The 17,347-nt window shown below is 31.2% G+C and overlaps 1 protein-coding gene across 4 annotated transcripts; it reads right to left on the bottom strand.

The window, feature by feature from the left end:
- Positions 1–11,371: 11,371 nt before the first annotated feature.
- LOC133677791 (trehalose-phosphate phosphatase A-like) lies at positions 11,372–16,602 on the bottom strand. Of its 4 annotated transcripts, XM_062099912.1 has the most exons (14): positions 16,466–16,602; positions 16,220–16,283; positions 14,318–14,417; positions 13,725–14,233; positions 13,485–13,625; positions 13,318–13,389; positions 13,077–13,202; positions 12,929–12,985; positions 12,747–12,848; positions 12,536–12,613; positions 12,375–12,444; positions 12,210–12,280; positions 12,007–12,099; positions 11,372–11,792 (listed from the first exon to the last, which is right to left on the bottom strand). In XM_062099912.1, exons 4-14 carry the CDS (start codon positions 14,019–14,021, stop codon positions 11,739–11,741), a joined length of 1,161 nt encoding a protein of 386 aa, XP_061955896.1. In that variant the 5' UTR covers positions 14,022–14,233; positions 14,318–14,417; positions 16,220–16,283; positions 16,466–16,602; the 3' UTR covers positions 11,372–11,738. The 4 variants fall into 4 exon arrangements, with proteins under 4 accessions (XP_061955896.1, XP_061955895.1, XP_061955898.1 ...); XM_062099911.1 differs by having other exon boundaries at positions 16,220–16,601; XM_062099914.1 differs by lacking the exons at positions 16,220–16,283; positions 16,466–16,602 and adding an exon at positions 15,102–15,507.
- Between the last annotated feature and the right edge of the window lie 745 nt (positions 16,603–17,347).

The following is a 17,347-nucleotide window of genomic DNA, read 5'->3' as shown; positions in this document are numbered from 1 at the left end:
TCGTAATAGAATCCCTGAATAGTAAATAATGTGGATAAATTAGGAAATTATCAGGTAAAATACAAAAAAAATGGCAAAAACAATTAAAACCAAAAACAAAATAGCGAAATAGTATAGTATTGGATATTGTAAATTTAGGACATCTATTTAAATTTAAAATTAACAGGTCAACTGATTCGTAAAAAAAATTAAAAAATTATCAAAAACAAGATTTTATGGTGGGATTTTTGTAATCTAGAAATTAAAAAATTATGCTATTTTATCAATTTTTTTCTTAAATGGTGTTATTTTGTCAAGATTTTTAAAAAAATTTAAAATTTTCAAAAATATCTAAAAAATGTTAAATAGGATAAAGGCTAAGCTGGTTTTAGTTTTAGTTTGGTAATGTATTGTGTTGTTATTTTTAAAAGTGTTTTTTTAATTTTAAAATAAATGTTTTATTTTTTTATTTTTTATATTCTCATATCAAGATCATTAAAAATACTAAAAATAATATCATTTTAATTTTTTTCAACTAAAATATACTTTTAAATAATAATTAAAAACAAAAACTACTACACTTCAAATATTAAACAAAAAATATTTAAAAAAACAACCATTATTATACTTTTAAATATTTTTATATATATTTTTATTTTTATTATTGTTGTTTTTTTAATTGTGGGTTAGAACTCACCATTAAAAACAAAAAACACGACAGCAAAAACATAAATTTATTAATTTTATTCTTATATTTTTGTTATGAAGGGTTATACTCTCCTACAAACACAAAAATAAACACACTGTATCATGCAAATTTAATTTTAGTAGCTGAAGTGATTTTTTTTGGTAAGGTTGAAGGAGAGTTATTAGAGTAGAAATATAATGTTGAATGTGTGTGTAGAAAGTTTGAAATTAGAGTTTTTTATAATGTGTCGACAATTAGGGTTTATAAATGAAATTATGTTATTTTTTTATAACATTTTATTGACTAATTAAGTGTACTTGAGAACCATCTAGGTGGTGATTAAATGGTAAAAGTTTGGAACTAAAAGATTTAATTTCTTTGTGGTCTCAGATTCGAGCCTTGTGGTTGCTCATATGATAGCCACACGGAAACTTACATAATCGTTAATTTCAAGGCCCATAAAATTAATTGAGATACACATAAATTAGTCCGGATAACCACATTAAATTAAAAAAAAAAGATATTTGAGATTTATACATCATCGTTTGTTTTTTTTATATCATACTTAGTTTATTTTTTATTACAGTTGTTAGTGAATGACGCGATCCTGTCATGAAACTTATGAAGGATGGGTTTTCTTTTTTCAACCTGTTTTTCACATTTAAAAAAAAATAAATTAATATTTTTTATATGTTTTTTATGGGTTTAATATAGATATAAAAATTAAAATAAATATTATAATTTAAAAAATTTTCAATTAAATTTTTTTTAAAAAAAGGACATCGCATTATCAAATATATAAAATAAATAATAAAAAACCAGCTATGAGATTACATGATTTAGTAAAAAATTTACTATCTATATCGTCTTTTCAAAATCACCCAACCAAATTTGGTGTTGATTTATTAAAATTACCCGTATAGAACTATCGTTCCTTATCTCGAGAAAAAAAATTGTAATTGTCATTCTTGAGTTTCTTGGAATTAATTCAAGGAGTGCATATATATATAGTTTAATGTGGATGTTTAAGCCAGTTTGTGCGTACCTCAACTAATCTTACGAGTTCTAAGTTAACGACCATATAAGTCTCTAGTGATCATTATATGAGCAATCACATGGCTCAAAGCTAAAACTACAAAAGATACAAACCTCTTAATCTCAAACTCTTACCATTGATACACCACTTGAAGGTTATTCTTTCTTCTTATGACAATGGTCAAGTAATATTATTGGATATTCAGATGGTTTATTTCCACAGTCAATTACGCTTTTTATAAAATGTAATATTTTTAGCATTTTTTATTATTTTAATATACTAATATTAAAAATAATTTTTTAAAAAAATAAATTAATATTATTTTAATATATTTTTAAACAAAAATCACTTTAAAAAATAATTATTATTATAATATCAAACATGACCATAGTAAATGACAGGCCGGTTTGATGTTGTGATTGAACCGTTATTTTGTTATTTTTAAAAAATATTACTTTAAATTAATTTTTTGTATTTTATATTATTTTAATATATTAATATTGAAAATAAATTTTAAAAAATAATATTATTTTAATATATTTTTAAATAAAAAACATTTTAAAACATTCTCTTAAGGGGGAAAACCTCCACAGGTTAAAGTGACAACCGATAGGTAAGCCAGCAAGAAAACGCTCAAGTCTCGGCGCCTTTTGCTATCTGTTTCACATATATATTTTCTTAGTGCTCGATTTTCTTGAATTTCTCTCTCCCTTTCATTTTCTTTCCTTTCAGACGTTTCAATGATGGATTTTCCACAAAAACCGCATCTGTGGTCCCCACACCCTGGTTCAAATCATCTGGACCCCACACCATCTTCAAAATACATTGCATGGTCCCTTAAGTTGTAGATTTTGATCATCTTGACCCTTCTACTACAATTGTGTGCATCCTTGCTTGTTATGCTTGCATATGGCTTTGTTTGATAGAATCTCCTATGGTAATGGGTCGGAAATCTTCTTGTTTAGGCAATATAATTAAAAATTCATATTCATATCCGTTGTGATGGAATCATATAAATAAATTCAAAAAAAAACCATTCCTGTTTCACATCAATGACATAGCTCATATAATCTCTATAGAAATAATATGGAATTGAAACTCTATCATTAGTTTATATTAATAACGCACATTCTACTGTTTCGTACAACTATTTATGTTGTAATCAAGTGTGGTTGTTTGACTTATAGTTATAAAATCTAGTTTGTGGGTTGGCAAGTCAATTCATATTTATTTTAAAACAAAATTTATTAGATTTTTTTATTAATAAAACAATGTTATTGTGAATAAAAAAATAGAAATAACATAATTTTAGAAAAAAAAATAATTCCAAAGCAAACTTGATCCGATCTAGATTCTGAGTTAATGAGTCATATAATTGACTTATTAAGCCCGGCTACGTTTTATAATTGTGGCACGGGGGACATAAGGGGATGAATATTCGGTCATCCCTGGGATAAAAGGTTAAAGTGAACAACATTTAAAATCTGGGGACCATATTAAACCTAACAATTTCTAGCACCGCGTAGGCCCCTTACTAGCCTTCCAAATGTGTACACTCCCCGGTCCCCGCGGTAATGCTTTTGCCTCTCTTTTTTTGTTTGAAGAAAATAAAATCATTATTTGGAAGAGTTATAAATTACTATTTGGCAAGATTTATTTGGATGCTAATAAAGCATCACATTCAATGCGAAAACCTTTTTCATTCATGATTAAAAACCTATTTCATTCAAGATTTTAGCATATTTAGGAATAATTCTTAATCCATGTCAAGTCTATAAGTTAATTCAGGAAATTCATAATTAAAACTTGATCAATTCAAAATTGATATAGATTTAGTAAATTTTGATTTATTTATTTGGCTAATCTAAATTCCACCAAGTTAATATTAAAAAATAACAAAATAATATAATTTCAATAAAAATAATTAATTCAAGTTAATAGAATGACTGCATTAGATGGTTTATTTTCCCGTGAAAGTGAGAGAGGGGAAGACAAGACTGAAATGTAAAATTCTATCTTCCTTCTCAATTTTATTAATGAAATTAATTTCACGATGTTGATTAATTAAGCCAACAATCATGATAGCTTGCACTGTTTAGGCGTTAAAAAGGGAGAAAAAAAAAACTAGGAAAATTCAAGGTTGTCATTAGATCCATTTTTTAGTTGATTGATATAAACTTTTTTCTTTTTCTTTTTCTTTTTCTTTTTCCTTTTCTTTTAAAAAAAGACTTCTAGTCTTTGTATCAAATATATTGTCTTCACATCATTCCTGTTTTCATGATCACCTTTATGAGTCAAAATAATTTAGGTGATATATATGCGTTGGATTGTATTTTATGTTGTTTTTTTTTAAATTATTTTTTATTTATAAATATATCATAATAATTTTTTTATGTACATTGTTTATATTAATATATTAAAAAAATCAATCTCACATTTTTCCAAACTAATCTTATTTTTATAATGTATCTAAACACAAAAACTTGTAATATTGCATACCAATGGCCTTCAAAAAAATACTGTTTAAGTCTGTTATAGAATTTCTCAAATTGTACAATCAATTATTTTTTGCAGTTGAAATTATGTTTTGTGAATTTTTTAAAAATTAATTTTACTTGAAATTAATTTTTTTTATTGTTTTTGAATTATTTTGATGTTCTGATATTAAAAATAACTTTTTTAAATAAAAAAAATATTATTTTAATATATTTTTAAATAAAAAACACTTCAAAAATCAACTGCTAAATGATATAGCAGATTTATTACTAAAATAAATATCATTTCAAGGATCCAGTTTGGTCTAGTGATTTGATGAAGAGAAACTGTGATTCTGAATATAACTTTAATTTAAATTAAAAAAACATTAACTTGATTAAAATCAGTTGGTTTAGTGGACTGACGTGCAATCCAGTTAAATTGGTCCAACCTAATCGAATTAACATCCATGTTTTTATATATAAAAGATATTGTTTTGATAAAAAAACTCAAGAACTCAACAATTTAATTTTTTTCAAATCAGATATCGAATAAAGTCTCACAACTATAACTTCGATATGATATGATGTAATTTTAAAATGACTAAATAGACTGGGAATTGACTTTTTAGTTGATATGATGCTAAAATTCAACGCAAGGGTTAAAGGTGTTGATAGAAATATACAGGCAAGAAATTAAATTTACGGGTGTGTGTGATTGTTTTTTAAAAATATATTTTTTAAAAAATATATAATAATAATATTTTTTTATATTTTAAAAATTATTATTTACTTCAGCATTTAAAATAATCTTAAAAAATTAATTTTAAATAAATAAAATTTTAATTTTTTTCAAAAATATTTTTAAAATATAAAAATAAATGGATAAATCCTCTGGTTATTGTTCCTAGTGTCGTTTTTTTTTATTTTCTCCTCCTCGCATCAAGCTTGAACGAACAAGAATTGCCCTTTCCTAGTTTTCTACTTAATTATTGTGGAACACAACGAATCCACACTTCAATTCAACAAAAACAAAAAACACAATAACACAATTCAAACAAACAACATCATATCTAAGATTGTTTAAGATAAAGGATTCAATGCATTAGGGGGTTGAGAAAACCTTCAAAGAGCCACCGGAAATGGACAGAATGCTGCTGGAAACGGGCTGGGCAAGGACGACATGTGGGTCTCAAACGCAAGTAGACGAGTTGGGTTGTGGACCGTCATTTCACTTGCAACCACTGTGGGGAGGCAACTGGGTTATCCGAATAGTTGTTCTCCTCTCTCTTCTTCCTCCCTACACAGGCGATATAAGCCACAACAGTACGAGATGGGAGATCGCTGGTTGTAAAGCTTCTACTGAGAGAAAGATGGGTTGTTGTCGCATGGTGGAGGGATGAGATTTTGGTGTTTTTGGATGGCAAAAATGAGGGGTATCGGTCTGTGTTGATGTCGGGGTTACGACGTCGTGGAAGTTGTTGTGGCTGGCGGATGGTGATTAGAAAATAAAAGCTTAGACAACGAGGACTAACAGGTGATGGTGGCTGAGAGGACTGATTTTTAGCTGTTGTGTGGAAGAAATTGGTTTGTGAACAGGCTGGAGATCCCTGCTCAGGGCGGAGGGATTTTTTATGGCGGTTGTCGGCTGGGCTGGGTTTAAGAAGTGAATTGTCGGTTGCTGTTTTTTTTTTAGTTAGGATTTTGTGACTTTTGTCTTGTGTAATGCTAGTTTTTGGACTTTTCTGATTTTCCTAGTGTATGTCCTCTTCTATTTATATTTTATACTATCACGTTTCCTAAAAAAAAAACAAGAAATATAATATTTAGGAATATTTTATTTTATCTCCTTTGAATTAGAATTTTTTTTAATAATTTTCCAGTCTCAACTTGATTCTCTATTTGTTTTTCAATCCCAGCTTGATTTTCTTATTTACTTTTTACTTATTTAGTTTGATTTTCTATTATGTTATTTAGTCCTAATCATCTCGATCCACTTTTTTTCTTGTTTTTCATTTCATTTCCTGGATTTTTTTTTTGTTATTGTTATTTTATTCTTGTCACAAAAAATATAATAGAATAAAATGAATAAAGACGCTAAATGATGGGAATTGACTTAATTGTATTGAAAAGATATTGTTTTGGAATTCTCTTTATGTTTTTTAAATAAATGGAGAGTTGGAGGATAAAATGAGTTATGATAATTCCTTCTCTTTATAATATTTACTATAAAAAAGGTATTGGAAAATTTATTTTGTACAATAAATTTGAAAAAAATAACAACACACTGAAATCTAAATAGATTAAAGTAGTTAGGTGACCAATTTTAACATGAAAATTTAATAATAAGTCAAAATTATTAGGTGACCAACCTCAAAATAAAATCCAGACATAATCTAAATTAGTCGAAATTATTAAAAAACCCAACTTGACATAAAAATTTTAAAATGAAACAAAATTATCAAGTGACTAATCTCGATATAAAATTTAAAATTAGATCAAAATTGTTAAGTGTCCAACCTTGACATAAAAATTTAAAAATTGATCGAGATTTTTAGATGACCAACCTTAACATGAAAATATAAAAATAAATCTAAATTGTTAGGTGACCAGTCTTCAAATAAAATTCAAATATATCCAAATTATTATGTGACTAGCCTCGACATAAAAATTTAAAAATTGATTGAGATTTTTAGATAACTAACCTTAACATGAGAATTTAAAAAATAAATTTAAATTATTAGATGGCTAATCTTAAAATAAAATTTAAATATATTTAAATTGTTATATGACTAACTCGACATGAATTTAAAAAATAGTTAAAATTACAAGATGGCCGCATGAGAATTTAAAATGAGCTTACTCGAAATATGTGAACCTTCATCAGTCATCTAATTATTGTGATGGTAAGCTCATTTATTTTGCATGAGTTCCACTTCTGAGTAGGTGATCCAGTTTTGAATCATCCAATATTCTCCTGCCTTGATTTCCCATTGATGTTGTCTTTGAGATTTTTCGATGATTCTTTTTGTTTTGAGTATTCATTTTCCCCCAGGCTTGGCCTCGAGACTCGAGAGTTCTCTCCACGATTCTGTTTTATTTGTTCCACTCCTTGTTTCGATCCTGTGATACTTTTTTCACAACACCATTTAATACCCATCATTGTCAGGCATTTATTTTGTGCTCATACTCAATGTTTTTTTTTTATTATTATTATATGTAGAACATTTATAGGCAACCTGACCTTGCACACCTAAACACATTTGAAGTAGGTGTTGAATTCAACAAAATATAAATGCTAGACACACACGTATTACTACTTTTTGTTTAATAATAAATAATAATCAGGCAAAACAATGAATATCTATTTAGATATTCAAAATATGACGTACGAATTGTATATAAATATCTAGATTTCCAACTCAATAAATAATGAGTAAGGTATAGATATAGAAAAACTCAACATGTGAATACTTCTTGCATCTTTGTTGGTATTGGTATCTTGGTGCCTGTTTGCTTTATTTATTTTCTACAAACAGTTTTAATAAACATGAATACTTATAATAATATTGTCATTTTGTTTTTTGTATTTAAATTAAACTTAGAAGGAGTTGTTTAGACTAGTTTTGTTATTTTTCTTCTTTCTTGTTTGATTTTCTAGTTTATTTAGAACTTTTTAGTATTTTTTCTCTTTTTAGATTCAAACTTTTACTTTGTTTAAGTTGTTTTTTAAATTTATTTAAAGAGTTGTAAATTTTTTAAAAAGATAGATTAATTGAGAAGAATATATTTAATGATAAGATTTTGAAATAAAGATTTCTTGTGAAGATCATTTTAGAAATAATTCTATGTTCTTACACATGTTGTTTTCTTCAGCATAAAAAAGTATATTCCTCTATGAATCTGCAAGAGGATAATATTATACACACACACATTAATTCCTCAGCAAAAATAAATAAGTTTTAACATTATCTATCAACCTCGTACTCATAATTACCAGTTCTTTGAGATGCCGACCAAACTTCATTCATAAATGGCTTTCAGAATCATAGCCACTTCGCCATTAAAGTCTGTCAGAGAACATCGGTGCCGGATGCATATGTGGCAGAGGCACTATTACCCACCAATCACGCCCCAAATGGCTGCATTTGTCCTGACAAAGTGGGAAGTATTGTGGTAAAGTTAATTCAGTTTTAGAATCTGCAAATATTTTAATCTAAAGTTTTTGAGAAATGCCAAAGTCTAATGGTCTACCTGCATAAAGCTGCTTCAATTGTCATTATGGAATTTAGCACTTTGTAGAAGAAGCACATCCCACTTTCTGTTTCTTGGTCACTTGAATGCCTCGACACCTCAGATTTGGACAACCTCTAAAAGTTGGTCTCGATGAGGACCTTGGATATGTTTGCCCTAGGCCCAGTTGGTAATCAATCCAAACACCAAATCGAGCAAAACCAAGTACTTTTTATCATGCCGATAGAAGAATTATTCCTGAAGCCATTCTTATCGGGAAAAAACTTTTTTTAAAAAAAAAAACTGATGTAGAGATAGATCTAGGGCAAAGTCCCAACACAGGGATAATCCAGCAAAACATAGTTATAAAATTCAACTTAAACATCAATCTAGAACAATAACTGAGTTAGGAGGAAGGTTTGCTAGTGCTTGGTTGATCTAATTTTTTTTTATAAAAAACAATTAAAATAATTTTATTTTAAAAAAAAATTAATAAGTTGAAAGTCGAGTTTTATCCTAAGACAACCAAGTTATAAATCTCCCCAGGTTTTTAATCATGTTAAATTAAATTAATCCTATTTTTTCTTTCATTTGGATCGGTTCAAGTTTGGATAAACTAGATTTTATTTCAATCCATCGAGTTCATCCAGGTTTGTATAACTAGTATCTAAAGAAGATGGGTAATGATATTTCACCTATCAAACAAAAAACAACACTCTTGTAACAGATAAAGCTATAGTCCACTGTCCAAAAGATTTCTAGTTAATCGATCCATATTGCATTCTCGAGGGCCTTGCCCATTACCATTAGATTCAAATCGTTAAGCAGGTAACAAATAAATAGGTAACATACAAATTTGATAGGATTTGGATTGCTTCCTTGTACCACAATCAAAGAATACTGATGACAATTCACTGCATAAACTCATTCCTTGAGATCCAAATAATGTAAAGGTACCTTTCTCGAAATGGATGTGAAAGAAATTCTCATATTCCTCTTATACGTAGTGCAATGCATTGGGTCAGCTTTCGACTAGCTACTCCTGCTCAGAAACTCGATAGCTTGATCCATAAAAGTTCAACATGGGCTCAAGGTTCCTCATGGAAGGATAAAGATTAAAGTCCCAAGCTTGATTCTTGGGATCTCCGAGAATCACCCACCATCTGATTGGCGGGTCTCATCACATAGATGGTGTTTGCGGAATTCTTTCTGGGCTCGAGGAATTTTGGCAGAAGTCTTTCTGGGCTTGCGTAATGGTAAATCTGTTGTCCAGTATAGGCTCCGAATAGAAATGGCCCAATAGAAGTAGAGGCAGTTGGGTCGCGTTGACCCAGATGTGACTCATTTGAAAGACCCTTCTACTTTCGGCCGAAAAAATTAAGCTGCCAAGATCTGGCTTGTGTATGAAGATAATTTTTAATCTTTCGATTTTGATCCTTCGATCCTTCTTGTTATAGACCAGCAAGAACTCCAAAAGAACGTTGAAATCTTCTCAAGAAGATTGATAACTCCATAATCTCCAACTCCCCGCCATCTTCAAAACTTGAAAGTATCATGGCTTGATCAGATTCAGTCACCGTATATTTTTTTACTTTTCATTTTCACTACCCATCCAATGCCAAAAACAACACAGAAAGAAGTAAGCAGTTACAAAAATCATTTTCATAGACCCTAACCGTCTTCTACACACTTGCTGGAAGATACATTGATAACAATCTTACAATAGGTTGTAATGACAAGGGAGTGGAATTTGTGGAAGCCTAAGGAAGTGGCTGTCTCTCATAGCTTCTCGAGGGAGGAGAACTTGAGACCTAGTTGCGGAATCATTTGGCTTCATATCCAACTCAACCTGAAAACAGCCCTTTTGTACTGATCCAATTCAACATGTTTGAATCCAGAGGGGTGACCATTGGTGTCTGTGTGACACACAGGTGTCTGATGCACACACAGGTGTGACTCGTGCGTGTCTATATTGAGCTTGAGTATATTAAACTAGGATGTGTTTGAAGTAAGCTTTCACTCAAGGATTTGAGGTCCAAAACTGAAGACTATTGCCAGTACCAGTACCGATGGATCACACCAGCCGACACGAGTCGAGGTCGTGCAGCAGTTATATGGACGATCCAAAACTATTTAAGCAAATTGAAATGATTTGATTTGCTAATTGATTTTTTTCATTTGAAATATGTTTTAGTTTCATGGTCCATGCTCCGTGTACTAAGATATTAAGATTTCTCAATTTACATTTGTGAGTTCACTTGGTTTTCGGAGACCTTTTTAAACTTCAGCGAAAGAACTCGATTGACCAATGGCGACAAGATCAAACGAAGAAAACTTCTTAAAGATGTTTCCAAGCAATTCCCACTTTGATGAAGATCTTGAACATTGCTTTGGTTTTATTCTGAACTTATTTTATATCACGACGATGTCGTCTTGGTTTTTTAAACCATAGTTTATATTATTTTAATTGAAAATAATTGGCTTGTTCAACCTATGAGCTGAGCCCCTGAGCAGTGGGCAGGGGGTTAAGAAACATAGCCATGTTAGAATGTACTTTTCTCCAAGTTAGAAAGGGAAATGGATGGCAACAGGGTCATGTTGCCACATAGCTAGGGTTTTGACAACAATCCAATCTAAGAGGCTTATCTCGTAACCATCAAGTTCATGATAAACGGATCAATTGATATACTCCGATTAACACAAACATCATCGTAGACAACAAATATTTTGGACTCCCAACGTTTTTCTGGTTTAGGATATCCAATCCACCTGAGACAGGAATTCTCAAGCTATTTCAAGAACATGGAAATACTCACAGCTTGCACATTTAATAAAAAATGTAGACATGATTAAAAAGAATGATTTCGTTTTTGCCTGTATAAGCTCTAATGTAATAACATACTTGAAGAAACGCGCAAAACAGTGTAAAAAACTGGATATTAAAGCTCAAAACTAGGAGGGTATAAAAGGAATCATCTCTATTACTTCAAAGAATTAACAAATATTCCGGATTCTATATAAAACCCCTAGAGAGCAAACCGACCTAAACTGAAGGTCAAGAAGGCAAAAAAGGAGGAATTAATATACTTGGGCATGATGGCATTGCTCTAAAGATAATTAAAGAAGGGAATTTACAATTAGGACGAGGAGCTCCGAGCGGAAATAGTTAAGCAGGGCGGTCCTCAGGTCTCTAATGGAGGTCTTCTTTGCAACTCTGCTTCAAAACAACCGAGTGTATTTCCTAGTGAAATTAAGAATATAAAATGCCTTTCATGTTGTCTGTGTATGTTATATAGTATTCTCCTCTTTATGTAATTCCTTGTAACATTTATAAAGCACTCGATTTCTTCCATGTCACCAGGGACTTGAGAAACTCCATGACCTAAAATGATAGCATGCAGATGATAGCAAATATTAGATATTTGGAAAACGGAAATAAAAATAGCACAAATCTGTAAAAATAGACAGATCAGTTTTAGAGCAGTAGAACACGAGTGAAATAGAAGGAGATCATGGTGCAAAAATTATACAGGAATGTCCAGGTATCTTTTTTGATGGCTTAAGCTAAAAGAAGTTCAAATAAAAATAAATTCTACCTCTGCTGGGTCTCTGAGAGAGTAATACGCATTGCTTTCCTTCGGTGATTTTGATACAAAAATGCCATAACCACAGTTCCTCTCCCTCAGAACCTATCGAGAGTGCATCAAATTAAGTCAGCATGTAACCAAAGAGTGTCTGTCTTACAGATTCATCGGCATAATAAAAGAGGAATGTTGGAACTATTTTATCTATAGGTTACCTTAAATGCATCTTCATCTGTCCGGTCATCTCCAACATAAATTGGCAGCACATCATCACAATTGCTGAGATCTAAAACAGGTTTCTTGTTGTAATTAGTATAAAGAAAAGCTTAACATTCTCTTAATCATATGTAACAAACAGTTCAAAGTAAATTGTTGCTCACCTAGTGATTCAAGTAGAAATTCAAGAGCTTTCCCCTTGTCCCAATTGATCGTGGGACGGATTTCTAAAACCTAATCATTGTCAAAATAACATAACATAAATGGCGGATCCCTTGAAGCAAAAGGAGCATAGATTAGTGAAACTAAAAATGATAAAATTTACCTTCCTCCCATGAGTCAATCGCAGGCGAGGATACTTCTTTATGACATCCTGGACACACTCCCAAACTGATATCCAGTTCTGAAAACAAATTCCATAAAGTATGATTAAACATTGAAATACAGGAATAACTCCTTTGTTTGACAAAATAACACAAGAGACAAGTAAATTGAAAATTCAAGATTTAAATTTTCAGGAAAAACAACCAACTTACATCTTGATCAACGTTACGGTAATGTACAGAGACACAGAATTTATTGTTCTCAACTGTTGCCCCTTTAATATCTTTGGTAATCCTGACAAGGGAACTAAAAACCTGCAGAGGTAAATAGATTGAGAATAAGCAAAACAAAGAAGCACATCAAAATTGGCATTGAAGAGAAAAGATTCAAGTACCTCGTCAATCATGGGTAAAAATTCTCTAGCAGGCTGGAATAAGTTAACTTCGTTGCCCTACATTTAGAAAAATCAAATTATAAACTCAATTTAGAAAATTAAGGGTAGATGCTAAGAAGCTACAAAGAGGTACCAAGAATGTTTATACCTGCTTGTCCGTAGACTTGATACAATTTTGATGGTAGTCAGTTACAGATTGCTTGACAGGACCCATGATATCCATACCATGACTTCCCGCATAGTAGAGTTCTGTTAGTCCTACAAACTCATACACCTGAATACAAAAACCATCAAAAGGTCGAATGAAAACATGAACCAAAGAAAAACAAATGCACATGAAGTCATCAAAAAATGACATTCATTTGTTTCAAAACAATTTCTTTAGTTACCTTGTCACGGCTTCTTCCACTGATTATTGCTGTTGGGAAATATTTTGCCACTTCCTTTACAATGGAACGCATCTATAAAAAATGCAGGATTTCATGAGAAAAATAAGAGGATAGAAAATAAATCTAAACAGCAAAATTTCCCATGTCATTTATGAAACTACTCTTACATCATCAGACATGAAGGCATTGTCAGGATTTTCAACAATTGGTGAAAGAGTACCATCATAATCCAGAAATAAGGCGATTCTCTTGCCTTTTGCAAAGTTTGCAATTTGCTCGAAAGATGCAAGCGCAGATGGATATTTAAGCTGCACAGTCGAGAAAAAGTGCACAACGCTTTACAAATTAATTATCTAACAATTTGAAACAAAAAAAATCTATAGGTGAACTTAAGATAAAAGAATTACCAGCCAGGTGCGATAGGCAACTTCTGGATCAGGTGCGGAAAGCTCATGGTTAATATCCTTGGCAAACTTCTTATGAGTAGGAGACGATGATTTCATGGCATCCAGCCAACCGCAGGAGCGAACATCATCAAGCACTCCAGTTTTCCTCCTAGGAATAGATAGTAATAGATTTGGCGAGAAAGGTGCACCTGAGGGTGAGTATGGCAGCATCAAACCATGGCACCCGCGTGGCCTTAACTTGCTTAGGGGAGCAGAATCAGTGAGCACAGGAGCACTATGATTTGATTTGAGGTCCATCGGATTCAGATTCGTAAGAGTATTTTTTATAACGTCCAAATAAAGTCAAAGTTAACAGTAGACTGTCCTTGCAAATTGAATCAAATAACAAAGCTTTTTGAATGCCAGATATCTCTTCACCCAACCCTTTTATCGATAAAGAACCACCTCTTCAGAGATATCTTGTCAATGCTGCTTGGCAAGCAGTCCATCAAGCACTGGGCTCCTGAAAACTGATGGCCAGAACAAAGAGCTCCTAAGAACATAGTCAATTACAATGTCAAGTTACTTTCATAGAAAACCAAGATCCAATTTACCTATATGTTTTCATCTCTGTAGCCAACACGATGAACCAAAAAAGGGTCTGAAAAGTTGTTAATGTTTTGCTTTTGCGTTCCTCGGGAAATCCTCAATCCTCTGCAAAACACAGTGAAACAACTAAGTAATGCAAGAGACACCATTATATTCCAAAATTGTAGAGGCTGAAAGCATGGCTTACAAGATGATTATGAAGAACTAAACAAACAATGATAACAAGAACAAAACCCACAGAGAAGTCCCCAAGCAGGCTTGTACAACTTTGGCGTGGCAAACAGAAATTTACCAGAGAATGAATGTACTCAATACTTTGTAAATCAGTATCAAACAACAAAATTGAACTCATCGCACAAGAACTGCCTCTAGACAGAAAAAATGAACAGAACAAAAATATTAAACTAGGTGTGTCTTCTGTATCCCATTTAACAAGAAAGCCAAAATATATCCACCATTGGCTACCAAAGCCCGTGTCAAGGAATAAAACTTCAAGGTCATTAAGACTCTGATTGTCAGACTTCCTCAAAATTTTCCTAACACAGAATCCGTTTCCATAAGCCATAAATCATCCAAGAAAGGACTCTAGATCTACAGGAAACGGCTCTAGGTAAAATCAACTGAAGTCTTCACGTATCTCAGCTACGAGAAACATGAAAAAATGACGGTCCTACTTATCTGCGCACATCAGCTAAGTAAATGACAAACAAACATATCATAACATGGATTTCATTACATATATTATACTATAGTGCAATAACACATTAATGACATAAAATCATAAATCACCTATTGCATAAAGAAGAATAAAAGAAAGAACACTGAAGCAAATCTATACAACCCAACTTCTTATAAAAAAAAACAGTTTCCAGTATTAAAAACTGGCCCACAAAGATGATATCTGGTAGAGAAAATTGGTAGTTATGTACTATAAAAAGCTCTCTATATGAAAAGCTTTCACACTGAAGCAAACCATATGCAAACCACAAATAGTGGGCCTACATTACAAGCACGGGATTCATTAAAACATATGAAGCCAAAAGATTTATCAAACGATATGTATTCATATATCATTAATGCAAATAAAAATTTAAAAAAAATCATAATTTTTTCAGAAAACAAAGATATCTCCCTGCTTTCGTTGCTATCACACATTCTCCTGCTATGAACTCAACCGCCCAACAACACCATCATCAGAGTTTTGCAAAAATAGAATAGAAAAAAAAAACAGGTCATACACACAGGGTACTTAAAAAATACATTTTTTTTGAAAAAAAAAACCCAGATAATAGAACCATTAAAGAAGTAAAAAAATAATAATAATTATTCACCCTTACTTTTTTTTTAGAGCACGGAATCCGTGGGGTTCAATTTATGGTCAAGATTTCCAGCGAGGTAAACATGAGGATGCTTGAAAAGCACACACGGTTTTAACACAAAAAAGAAGAAGAAGAAATTGACATTTGACCATGACCATGTCTCGTGTACAGTGATAAAAATCAGAGAGATAAAAACAAAGACTTGAATCACCATCACCATTTTTGCCTTATCACACACGCTTAGCTTTGAAAATCAATGTCCCCTTTTCAGTTAGGAAATATAAACAGAAAAAACTGTACTACAAGTAGTTATTATTATTATTATTATTTTGACTAAAGAAAAAATTGAAAACGAAAAGGAAAAAGAAGAGTCACTTTTAACTGAAACCAGAAAAGCATTCAAAGAAGATAGGGAAGAGAAGAGGAAACAGAGATGGAAAAATTAACAGCGGAAAACGCTGTCGTTTTTTGAGGAAAACTAGGCGGCAACATCACTTGCAAGATAACACGCGTGCGCTAAGAGATGAGAAAGTTTAGAAGATTGGACGGATACGCCGTCGTTTTACAGAAACGAAAAAGTTAACGTACCGGAGAGGAGCTCCAACCCAAAACAAGAACGCGAAAGAAATCTCGAGAATGCAGCTGCTTTCTCCTTCAATAAACGAATCGCAAAGAATCAGCAACGAAATGAATGAAACGAAACCGTATAGGTGTCTTAACGGCCGTAACGAAAACGACGAAAGAAGAGAAGGAAGCCACAGCCACAGCTGCAGAGAGTATAAGAAAAGAATTCCTTCGAAAGGGATAGAAAGAAAGGTAAAAATGGCAAAATACCTCTGTTATAGAATCGCAGAGAAAAAAAGCAAGAGACAGAGATTGGTTGTTTTTGTGGGTGGGTTCGACGCAGAACGAGAAAAGCGAAGGAGATAGGAGAGAAGCAAGCAAGTAGAGGAGAGCTGGTATTTATAATGCGGAGGAGAATTGAGTTTTTACATTCTCTCTATTCTATGACTTCAACGTGTTTTATAAGCGTGTGTTTCGTAACCATTGTGTTTCTGAGTGTGCTGTAATTTTTATTTTAAAATATATTAAAATAATAAGTTTTTTATTTTTAACATATTCAAAATCATAAAAAAATTAAAGAAAAAATAATTTCAAAAACGTTTATTAGACAATAATTTAAAGACCCTAAATTTTAATTTTTTTTATATAACTTAATAAGTTTTAAAGTGTAAATTTGATACTGTGGCGCATGAAATATTTTAAAAATATAATAAAATAATTTTTTAAGATTTTTTTAATATCAAAACATTAAAACATATTAATTTAATATTTTTTTTAAATAAAATATATTTTTAAATTACAAACAAAAACATAATCTACAGTCACTCCCGACACTCCCAAAGTGGATTTTAGTATTTTACAACTGTGCTTGACGTCATCAACCCTCGCCGTTAAAATAGTAATTTTCATAGAAAGTGAAAGGGAGACGTGTTTTTTTCGCGTCATGTAAGTGTATTTTAAGAGTGGTACATGTTTGTTTATCGAAAAATAATTTCTAAACAATTACTTTTAAAATATTTATTTGTTATTTAAAAATATGATCAATAAAAAATACTTTCCAGTTAATAAAAAATATTTTTCAATAAAACAAAAATACTTTTTGATCAACGAAAAATACTTTCCGGTTAATAAAAAATATTTTTCAGTCAAAAA

The sequence above is a fragment of the Populus nigra genome, chromosome 18, assembly GCF_951802175.1.
Source record: "Populus nigra chromosome 18, ddPopNigr1.1, whole genome shotgun sequence".
Lineage (NCBI taxonomy): Eukaryota > Viridiplantae > Streptophyta > Magnoliopsida > Malpighiales > Salicaceae > Populus > Populus nigra.
This window is presented reverse-complemented; position numbering and strand designations above follow the sequence as displayed.

Coding starts and splice junctions, on each gene's coding strand:
- LOC133677791 (XM_062099912.1), bottom strand. CDS start 14,021: ATGGACCTCAAATCAAATCATAGTGCTCCTGTGCTCACTGATTCTGCT. Junction 13,203..13,317: donor GTGGAAGAAGCCGTGACAAG/GTAACTAAAGAA, acceptor TTTTGTATTCAG/GTGTATGAGTTTGTAGGACT. Junction 11,793..12,006: donor CTCTCAGAGACCCAGCAGAG/GTAGAATTTATT, acceptor CTATCATTTTAG/GTCATGGAGTTTCTCAAGTC.